Source organism: Cynocephalus volans, chromosome 4, assembly GCF_027409185.1.
Source record: "Cynocephalus volans isolate mCynVol1 chromosome 4, mCynVol1.pri, whole genome shotgun sequence".
Taxonomy (NCBI): domain Eukaryota; kingdom Metazoa; phylum Chordata; class Mammalia; order Dermoptera; family Cynocephalidae; genus Cynocephalus; species Cynocephalus volans.
The window spans coordinates 40,329,962-40,341,425 of NC_084463.1; the positions used below are offsets into that span (position 1 = coordinate 40,329,962).

Genomic DNA, 11,464 nt, shown 5'->3' on the forward strand with positions numbered 1-11,464 from the left:
ACAGCTTCCCAAACAAGCATCATCCACTGACATGCCGTCTGTACCAGAGCCCCTGCCTAGCTGAGGGGCTGCAGTGCTGATCTTTGAGTTCTGGTGGACTATATAGGATTATAATGCAATGGGTTCTTTCCTGGCATGTAAAGGTTTTTTTGCAAGTTGGGGGCTTTTGAGGGTTTTTTTTTGAGCTTTTGACTATAATCCTTGTTTTAATTAAAAGCACTAATTTACTGTTTACCACATTAATTGAATAATGACTAGAGGGCTGTAAAGGGGGACATTTAAACAGCAACATTATTTTATTGTTGGTTGCCAATTCTTAGTATGGAAACATGATTGACTTTCCCCATCTTGCAAATTCCTCTCACCTTTCCATATTTCATTAATGGCATTACCTCCAAGTGACTCATCTAGTAGGACAATGTGGCATGTGAAACCTCCCCCACCCCCCTGCTCAGATGTGGTTGCCACAGAGGTCCACTCAGGGGGTTGAATGTGCATGGAAAGCGCACTCGTCTGTTTACCCTTCCTGAGAAGAGTTTTGAAACTCAAGTTTACAAAAAAATTTCACTAGAATTCTTTAGTGCTATCCTAAACCTACGTAGGGTATTTTTGTTTGTTTTTTTGGTAAAATGAAGTTTGTCCTTCAGTTTTAAAGCTCAACTGAGGAGTAAATTGAGTCTTTGATTATGGAGTTTGTTGGTCGAAGTAAAAGCTTTAATATAGTAATATAATAAAGCATTTTTATATCTCAAATAAGCTATAGTCACTATCATAAATACTGCTGACAGCCCTTAATTTTGCTTCTTCTCTGAATTTTAAGATTTTAAAAATCCTTTTTTCTAGATGTATCCTATTCAGTAATGCCTAGTAAGCTCCTGTTACTTAAGGGTGGGCGTGTTTGAAGCCTGTTCTCCTGTGTCACCCACACACCTGTGCTCTCTCTTGCAGCCAGAAAGGCAGACGGAAGAGCAGAGGAGAAGGCAGCGGTGGCCACGGGCTCAAAGAGAAAAGCCCGCCCGGGCTGCTTGGTGGGCAAAGGACCATCGCCAAGACATCTCGCTCCAAAGAAGTCTCCTCCTTTTGCTAATGTGGCAGCAGCCCAACCGTCCATTAAAAAGGCACCCTCTAGCTTCAAGGGCACCATCTCCCAAAAGCTGTGGCTCTCGGCCACCCCATCAGGTGGCACTTCTGCTGTCAGGCAGACGGCGGCTTCCAGACAGTTCCCTAGATCTGCTGTTTTGGTTGGAGCCATTGGGAAGCCGGTAACAACTTCTCTCCCTGTGGCCTCTCCAGTCCCAGGACACCTTGGGACCTGGAGCCCTGCCCAGTCACAACCCAGTTCACAAATTTGGCAGAATATAAGACGCTCCTTGAAAGAGATTTTGTGGAAAAGGTGGGCTGTTGTCCTTGGCTTTTATCTGTGGAAGCTCTTCCATGTATGGCGTGATCATTTTGAGATTGCCCCACTGTTTCAAAAATGTAATGTATCCAAATTCAAGGGGTTTATGTAGTTTCTTTTTCATTCCATTCAGAGTCAGTGACAGTGATGACTTAATCATAACAGAGAAAGAAGTAGGAAACATCACCCTTCATCTGGAGAAGGAAATGTTTAACTTGTTTCAAGTTACAGATATTCGCTACATGAGAAAATACCGCAGCCTCCTGTTCAACCTCAAGGATCCTAAAAATCAGGTGTGTGTGGTCTCTGTGTACTGCAATATTCCTGACGCTGAAGGAAATTTGGTGTGTGTTTTCTATTCGCTGAGTTTCACAGTAATACATCAAAGAGCATTTGCAACATTTATATTCTTTCCATGAAAGTTAGAAAGTATTTTTATCCTCTGTGACACTTCTGTATGCCCCCATGTACTTGGTGTTACTTGCGGATCTTTCTGTTCCCTACCTTAAGTGGACTCTTGTCAGGGATCTCACTGGCTGAAGTTCATCTTTTATTTCACCAGGTTGGCCTCTTCTAAACATTGCAGTGCCAAATCACATGTCCATCCCTTCATTTGCTCTAAAGTAAAGTACAGATTCTTTAATCTAGAATATGGGTGTGACCATATTCTGTCTACAGACAGCCTTTTCTGCCTTATTTTCTTTTCTCTCATCATCACTTGAGTGAGCACAACAATTTGGGCTACTTCACAGTAATAATAAGGAACAGCCCCTCCAGTTCTCACCATTTGGACGGGTGCTGCCGGGCAGCTCAGTCCTTATAGCAGCCGTGGATTGGGGGTTGTTCTCCTGTGATGAAAATGGAAATGGAATCTGAGAAGGCTGAGCTGCATGTCTGGTACAGTCTCTTGCCTCCTACCTCCAGGGCTCACAGTCTTCTGGTCCTCTGTGTCACTCTCTGAGCTCTTAGCTGTGCAGTAGAACCAGGGTCAGATACTCTGTATCTCATCGTGGTTAACAGCCCCCCAGCACAAGTCATTTCTTCCTGTCTGTATTCCTAAAACTGTATCTTACTGACCTGTATTCCAAATTGTGTACATGATTTTGTTTTTCCTGCAGAGGTGACTTTTTGTTTTTTAAAGAAGAATCAGTGCAACATGGGCCTTGCTTGACTTTGAAACCCATGTTTTCTGTGCCTCCATTTGCTCTCAGCTGGGCGGCCTGGTGCGTGCTCTCAAGGGACTGTTTGGGGAGGCAGGTGAGGTCGCGCCTCTGCAGGGCTCTGTGCAGTGCAGCCCTGCACTGAAAGCTTTGGTTTTTGTCCAGTGGTCCTTGAACCTCCAGGCAGAGCTTCTTGTGCTGCTTTGTTGTTTCTGTAGCCTCCACATTAACACACACAGATATTGTTTGAATGAATGGATGAATGAATGAATGATGTTTCTTTATAGGGACTCTTCCGTCATGTTTTGCGTGGAGAAATCTCTGGCAAAACTTGTGAGAATGAAGCCAGAAGAACTTGGATCTAAGGAAATTTCTCGGGGGAAAGAGAAACTGATGACATCTGTGAGTACTGACTTAGAATGGCTGCTTCAGATACCAGAGACTTAACTTTACCAGAAGTCAAATAATACACTATTTGCAGGAGTGATATGCTTTCCTCCTGGAAAACAAGGTGGAGGGCTTGATTTTTGTCTTTTTTATTTTAGGTGATAGAATCCAGAAGTAAATTGTGCCATGAAAGCAAAAAGACTGACATTAAAAATAGGAAACCATTCCCAATATAAAAGATTCTACACCCGTGTCAGACTTAGGTGTGAGCATTTGGTATTATCAGGGTTCAGAAAAGATAGAGTAAAATTTCTCCATTCAAAATGTTTTTAGGTGTCTTAAATTATTGGGCAGGACACTGAGCTTATAACAAATATATATAATTTCATTACTTCTCAAGGACTTGTATCCAGTGATCTTTTATTTTCTTCTAATGGTTCTTCATCACATCCACCTTTTTTCATGTGTGCTGTTAATTTGGAAGTGGCATTGGAAAATAAATTACCTACCTTTTTGTTTTCTTTGAGGAACAGCAAGAATCAGTACAAGCTGTCCCTGAAAAAAGCTCCCAGCCCCTTCTGGACATTCGTAGCAGTTTGTTGAAAGACACAACAAGCCACCATGAGGCGCATCTTTTTAATCTAAATTGTAAAATCTGTACAGGTGAGCATAATTTTGGGATAATGTTAAACTGGATTTTGTTTAAAATCACTAATCCTTGTAAAGGTGAGTTTAAACCAAAAAAAAAAGGGGGGGGTAGAATGGATTTCTGGAGTTCATGAAGTTAGCTCCTCTCTTTGCATTGTTGCTTTTGGATTCTCGTAAGCAATTACCTGCTCGTGAGAACGCTGTGGTCTTGGATGTGTCAGATTTCTCACCATGTCTTTCCTCATCTACCTCAGGTCAGATTTCCTCATCAGAAGATGAGCCACCTCTGAAAAAACAGAAATTGTTAGCTTCTGCTAAGAAAGAAGACTTAAAATCCAAGTGTACCAACTCTCCATCTGATCCAGTTCCTAACTCAGCTGATGAAGGGATACCAGGAACTCTGCCCAGAAATGCTTCTGAGCCAGACCTGGAAAGTGCTTCTCATCCAGACCTGGAGAGAAAGTATTTCCCTGGGCCCCCAGGAGATGTCATTCCTGAGCTCTCCCCACTGGAAGGCCATGGGAATGCGGTTGTCACCACTGTCGTCATGTCCAGCTGGGACTCCAGGACTGCTCCAAGTGGATCGTGCACAGTCACAGCCTCCATAGCAGCCCAGCCAGACAGTGCCCATGTGGTAGAAACCAAACAAGACACACTGATGCCTGCTTTGACTTCTGTGACGGTGCCCAGGTTCATACTGGCTAAGCCGTCCTCATCCCCTGACCCAGGACACTTGTCAGTTCCATCACAGAATATCAGGTGTGTATTTCAGATATAGTCTGAAAGAGCCAATGAAGTTTTCTTTTAAACTAATGAATGGAAAGACAATTGGTGATTTCAACTCTGAATTTTACTCAGAAATACAATTCAGGTTATTTTTTCTTTGACCAAAATGTCTATTTATATCATTATGATTAAAGCATTTAATTGGCAAAAGTAAGCTACTAAAACTTGTAGGAATTTACTTTTACTTTTAAACACATGCTCTTCATTCTTTTGAAATTCTGATTGTACACAGATTTCCTTATTTTTCATGGTTTTGTTTTACAGTGTCTCAGGGTCACATTCCTCTGCAGAAGGAGATACGAACCGCTTTTTATCTGAACTCAGCACTGTTTGGAAAGGATTTATTAACATGAAAAGTGTAGCAAAATCTCTCACTGAGGCATATCCTGTCTCTGGGTGTTTTGATTATCTCAGTGAGGTTAGTACCAAAAGTGTATGTGTGTGTGCTTGTGTGTATGCGTCTTTCACAGGAGTTCCTCTACTACAGGCAGACATGTGACACTCTTACGCTGGCTGCCTGGGCACTTAAATATCTCCAAAGGCAAGATAATGGTTGCCACAGTGGGTCAGCAGGTCATGCAGTTCGCACAGAGCCGAAATTTGACTGAGCAGTTGGGCAGCCCAGTGATCTGTTTAGCAAGGGCATTTACCACACGTGTGTGCCCAGCCACCAGCATGGCCAGGCATCTGTAACCTGCATAGTGTGGGTGGCATGTGTAACCTCCTGATAGGTCTTTCATTTTTCAAAGTTAACAAAGATGGCACTAGAATTTATGACCTTAGGAAGGAGTGGCAAGTCAGTTGTCCTGGTAATAACTGAATCATTACTGTGTGTGTGTGTGTGTGTGTGTGTGTGTGTGTGTTCACAAAAGATAACGTAAAAAGGTTGGGCAGCAGTTTCTAAACAATCCTGTTTGTCAGAAGGTTATTATACCACCTTTGAGTTTGGGAGCTCGTAATCCTTGATGGTAGTTCACCAGTCAGTATTTAATACAGTTATCACCATTTTCCTTGGAATTGTTGTTTTCTTGAATTTTGGGTTGTTTGGTGCCTTCATGTTACTACATTAGTCTCTTTTTGAACACTAGAGTTTCACAGGTGATTTACTCAAAGTACTTTTTTTTAGGACTTGCCCAACATAATTCACATCGGTGGGAGGATCGCACCGAAGATGGTTTGGGATTATGTTGGTGAACTCAAGTCTTCTGTGTCTAAGGTATCCGCTTATAGTATGGTCTCTGCAACAATGGAACATAGAGCTTATTTAAACATCTTTTTAAACATGTCATTTTGATGGTTATCACTTGAAATGTCAGCCTGCAACTTATTAGATACTTTCAGGTGAATGTTAAAATAAGTTTATATAGTTACATTCCTATGTGGCGGTGTGTTTGAGAAATACAATGATAGAAATTTCTTTTCTTGTTTATTGTAATCATGTATATATGATTATATTTTAGTAAAAAAATGTATAAACTTTATTTCCTCATTTTTATTTTTATTTTTTTATGATTGAAGGAGTAGAATGGGAATTTGGAGGTGATCTGGCAAAGGGCACTCAGCCTGGGCTCCTGAATGGGTTTTGGTTTTCTGGGAACCCCTGAGGTTTAGCTACAGCTGCGTGTGTCTGTATGTACAGTTTTCCATCAGATTCCCAAAAGGGTTTAGACCCTGTGCCTAGTTTAACCCTCCCAGGTGGAGACACACAGGGAATGGCTGCAGATCGTGCAGCTGCTCACCGTGCCCACAGCCGCTGTGCATGCGGGAAAGCTTACTTTGCTCCAGACGCAGCTAAGCCTACACCTTACATGGCCTGTGCCTCTCACAGGACAGTTCTCTGAAATTGAGGCTGTGAGTAGAAGTCATTTTAAAGGGTGTCCTGCTGAAACCAAGACTTGAGTTAAGCATTAGGATGCTTGATTGTGAGTTTCTTTTACTACTTCATTATTTCATTGTTTCAAATGTTGGACAATAAGGCTATGAAAGTCAAAATCAATTGCTAAAATCTCCCATTTCAGGCTGTACCTTTGAGGTGTGGGTAAAAATTTTAAAGCAGATGCTTTCCTCGCATAGCCACAGGTGAAGGCTTTCCCCTGTCCTCTGTTTGCATTGTAGGAGCTCTGTCTGATCCGCTTTCACCCCCTGACAGAGGAAGAAGAGGTTGCCTACATTTCTCTCTACTCCTACTTGAGCAGTCGTGGCCGTTTTGGTGTTGTACCTAATAAGACCAGGCACATCAAGAACCTCTACCTCATCCCACTGGGTGCTAAGGACCCTATTCCATCTGCACTCTTGCCCTTTGAGGGACCAGGTAAGCACCAACTTTCTGGGTGGCAATTACGAGCATGTGATACCCACACATATTCTCCCCTGACATGGAGTCCTGCTGCGTTGGGATCCTGTACGGGCCCCTCCACTTCCTGGGCTTTTGTTGGGGGCTGGAATCCATCACCCCCAGCATGGCCCATGCACCAACTGGAGCCCACTCTTAACACCTGGCATGGGCTTGGCTTGTGCCAACTTTCTGGAATTAAATGCCCATAGAGGTATTGATTGGTATCAGTATGTACCCCTTGTCCTTGGTTTCTTTTCCCATACATGTGACTTAATTTTAACCACTGAGTCTGAGGCTAGACCTTCCACCATGAACTCAAGGGACACAGACATGGAGCTAAAAAGTCTTCATATACACAGTACATGCTGGTGTTTTGGAGGGCATCAGGTGGGGGTGTCGCTTCTGTGGAAGTGGAAGATGGCACATTTTAACTGCAGCTGGTCTTTCAATATCTCACCTACCTACTTGCTTATTTTCACACACTTTATGAATTGTAAACCTCACAGCAGCCCTCACATGGGAGGTGGGTAAGTAGCATCCTGTGCCCAGCTGGTGCCCGGCCTCCCACGGGGCAGCCTCCTCCCTGCTGCAGCTGGCATGGCCTCTGCTTCTGTGCTTTCTTGGGACACACACCACTCTCCAGGGGTTAACACTCATGACACAGGAGCTGTCAAAATGGGGTGAGCCCAGAGAGTTACTCCCGGGAAACCTGGTCCTCTCTCACTCCTCCCCTAGATGTGGGGCAAAGTTGGGGGTGTTCATGTTGCCCTTTGCCCTCATTTGTTTGGTATTGTCATGCTGGACACACCTGTCTGACAACAGTGTAGAGCACCATTAAATTTGAGACAAGTCACTTCAACTCAGTAAACATTGCTTCTAAGGTCCAAGATAGATAAGTGAATTTTATTGTTTCATCCATGAATATAAGTTATTTCCAAGGTGCTAGTTATATTTCAAATATTCATGCAACTATAACATAACATAAATATGTGAGTCAAGTGATAAGATTTGACTATTTCAGGATAGGAGTACACATTTTGGGACAGGCCTATTTAAATTTAAAATCTTTGGGAAGATTGCTGGGGATGTTCAAAACCATGGAGCTTCACTAGATCATTTCCCAGTGTGTGCAGATGAGATGGGCAAGAGTTGAAAGTATCTAAAAAACCAGCTGCTTATTAGATGCCAATCTCTAGACAGCTTGCTGTTTTCAAGACAAACATAAATATTGAGTAACCTCACCTATGATGAATATGACAACAAAGGTCAAAGCCAGCTTGCCAGGGCTGGGATATACTAATTGTTTTTATCAATAAGCATATTAGGCTATTAAAAGATAGTTGGAGTGAAGCACTTTACAGAGCCCCGGGACCGTGTCTTCCTGAGTTTAACACAATGGCTTGCCTGGGCAAATCACATGCAGTTGATTCATGCAAGAAACTTGATTTTTGCAAGATCCCTGATGTTGGCCCTTTAGAAGTTGAGCCTTTCCCTGAGTGAGGTAGTCCCTGGTGACTTCCCCATGCAAAGACCCCCCAGTCCTTGCCGTCCAGTGCCCCACCCCCACCCCGGCCAAGCCCACTCCTACTTCTGCTCCTGAGACCAAGTTCTGTAGGGAGAGAGCCTGGCTTACAGAGCTGCCCCACAGACAGAACTTCAGCTGTGACTCAGTAGGTCCGAATGTGCTCAGCAGTTAAACCTGTACTGAAGCTCTGGGACCATCTGCAGCAGAGATACTTGGTCCACAAGGCCGTGATAGCTGATTTAACAATTGACCAAACCCCAAAACTGTCTGTTTAAATTAGCTATAAAGTATTCGGTAAATAGCTATTACGGTGACAGAAGTAGTATTTGAAGATAAAATACCCATAATGAATGCTAATTAGGAAATTAACTTGATAAGTTGCTCTTTGCATTGGCCAAGCAGGAAATTTTGGAAGTGCTCTTCAGTGTGGTGGCCAGACGCCACATGCTATCCCCTCCTTTGCCTTTTCTTTTGCTGACACACTGCTGTTACCAGATGGGGCAGGGAGGGCCGACCCCGTGGCTCACTCGGGAGAGTGCGGTGCTGGGAGCACAGCAGCGCTCCTGCCGCGGGTTCGGATCCTATATAGGGATGGCTGGTTCGCTCACTGGCTGGGCGCGGTCACAAAAAAAAAAAAAAAAAAAAAAAAGGACAGATGGGGCAGGGAGAGGACATTATGACAGAAAGTTCTCATGAGAGGAGGGTGGCGTGGTACTAGGATATGTTGTGATCACAGCTCACCCATGGGTGCCTTCAACACGAATCTCTTACACAGCAGCCTGTGAAGCAGGAGGCCTTAGGACACCCTTAAGCAGGGAGGGGAGCAGAGCGGCGTCAGTCTGCGGAGGCCAGGTTACCCCAGCTCAACCTGGTGTCCTCCTCCTAAGTGGCGGGCAGGACATCCACCTGCACTTGTGTGCTCAGCTGTCAGTAATCAATTCGGTACTGAATTTTGGAAGACTCACAGCAAACATATTTAGAACTATGAAAACAACCATGTGAAGTGATGTGTGATCATCTCTAAATCACAAAAAGAACAGGACAATCTTAGCAGTGCTTTAAATTGTAAGAAAAAAGTGTGATTACCTCTTGTATATTATGTAATGTTATCTGTAAATTGAATTTATACAGGTTGACTGATTGTATCCTTATGCTATTGAAACAAATATTCTGTCCTTCGTGAACCATTTTTCTGTAAGTTACTGTTTGTGACTTGGCTGTTTAGTTAGTTCCCCTTTGGGAATTCTTGATGGAGTGTGAGTGTGGGGGTGCGGGATCGTTATGGGAACGTTAGCATTCCTGATGTAAGTTGTCACAACTTAGGATCTTTGGAGTAACCGTCTCTTAACAAATACCTATTCGGTAAACTGATGCTGTGCCCTGAAGCTCCCAGTCTGTCTCCGTGTGACTGTCCTTCCCCACCAGTGTGCTGAATGCCTCGGCGCTTTACTTAAGCACAAGCCCTGTGTTTACAAAGACTCAAACATTAGATAGTTTTTGATAAATTAATGCTCATTGAATTTTTTTCTAAGCCTCAAACATCTACTTTAGCTACTTCAGTCAGCATTATTGTTTCATTCATTGTAATTCTGGTACCAGAAACTAATGAATATACCTAATGGTTTTTGTGCTTTATTGATCATTATAATCCTATTGGTCATTGTGTTGCAACTCATAAGTGAACGAGAAAAAGGGCTGTTACCTTCTGGATATGTCACAAGAGGCACCATAAGAGCGTATCTGAGATGCGTTCGTTTTAAAGACATGCTGGTCCACACGCACTTTTGATCCCTGCAGGTTAACGTTAGTCATTGCTGTAGTGCCCTTCCTGCCACCTGCACCATGCTATTGCTTTAGCACTGTGTGTAATTTTTTGTAAAATATGTAACAAGTTCTGACAATTGGGGTGTTTACTCGTGAATTGGGCCCTTGGTTCTGTAGTTGGTGGCTGGGGGGCTAATCCCTCCCTTTCAGCAGCCGCCATCAGGGCTCGGTAGGACTGGTGGTGACTTCGTGGGATGGGAACCATTTGGTCTTTGGCAATTAGCTTATCAAACACTTGGCTTTATTTTGCTACATAATTTCTCCATGAAAGCCCTTAATAAAATTTACCTCTGAAAGATGAAAACTGGATTTAGATTCTAAAATTCACACAATATTTTGTTTTTCAGGTCTTGAGTCACCACGTCCAAATATAATCCTTGGGTTAGTAATCTGTCATAAAATAAAACGTCCTTCAAGTGCTGGAGAATTAGACAAAATTGAGAAGAAACGGCCCCGACTTCAACAGGAAGAAGTGGAAGGTTCCATCTACCCCAAGATAACCGCAGCCCCGTGGTCTGAGGAGAAGCCTTCCAAGTGTCCCCTGTACCCTGCAGGCACCACTGTCGGCACCGCACCCACAGGGTCCCCTCCACCTCCACCTCCACCCTCTCTTCCAGAACCATCAGAGTTAAAAATACAGTCATCCGTCAAGCCAGAAGTTACCCAGATTGTCACAGCCTCCACTAAGTGAGCAGCAGTCACTACAGCAAATTCCTCTGTTGTGTCACCGCTGGAATCCATCTTGCAAATTCTCTTCAGAAAGAAGAAATCATTTGAGCCCCCTGCCAAGGAGTCTGTCGGAGCTCTTCCTTCCTTCCACCAGGACTCCAACACCAAGGCAGACGACGGGGTGTCCGCAGCTCCTTGGCCAGATCCGACTGTTCAGCAGTTTGGTCAGTTCTCAAAGGCTCAGGCTCTAGAGGAAGAGGAGGAGGATCAGCCGCACAGCCCTGAAGAAGAGCAGAACCTGGAGAGAGCCTCGGATGCACAGCTCGCCGAGCGAGGGAAAATAGTGATTATTAGTTAAAAAACTACAAATTAAATAGAAAGCTTTTCACTGTGAAGTACAGGATATGCCTGTTGTATTTTTCAAGTCCTTCTGAAATGTGAAATAAGAGAAAACCTGGCTAATTTATTTGACTGTACTAATACATGTTGATAATTTTTATATTTTCATGAACTTTTTCAGATGCAAAATTAGAGAATTTCATATGTTCTTTTGGAGTCTATTGCATTACACATCACTACAGATTTTCACTTTATAGCACAAATTTTTAAGGAAATATGGAGAACATGTCTATTTGGGGTGTTTGTGTTATAAACCAAGTGTCGCTATGTTAAATTACCTTAAAGCAGGGGTCATTTCCAATATTTAATATGTTGTGAAGGTTTTTTTTTTT

General features: G+C 43.3%; 1 protein-coding gene across 1 annotated transcript in view; it reads left to right on the forward strand.

Moving 5' to 3' along the window:
* Positions 1-11,115, forward strand: part of LOC134376996 (death-inducer obliterator 1-like) — a 30,652-nt gene extending 19,537 nt beyond the window's left edge. The window contains 12 exon segments of the mRNA XM_063095607.1: positions 949-1,393; positions 1,533-1,692; positions 2,847-2,875; positions 2,877-2,961; positions 3,105-3,161; positions 3,164-3,211; positions 3,474-3,609; positions 3,849-4,353; positions 4,645-4,798; positions 5,507-5,596; positions 6,496-6,691; positions 10,412-11,115. Of these exon segments, the coding sequence (XP_062951677.1) occupies positions 949-1,393; positions 1,533-1,692; positions 2,847-2,875; positions 2,877-2,961; positions 3,105-3,161; positions 3,164-3,211; positions 3,474-3,609; positions 3,849-4,353; positions 4,645-4,798; positions 5,507-5,596; positions 6,496-6,691; positions 10,412-11,091 (2,585 nt within the window). The 3' untranslated portion in view covers positions 11,092-11,115.
* The last annotated feature ends 349 nt before the right edge of the window (positions 11,116-11,464 follow it).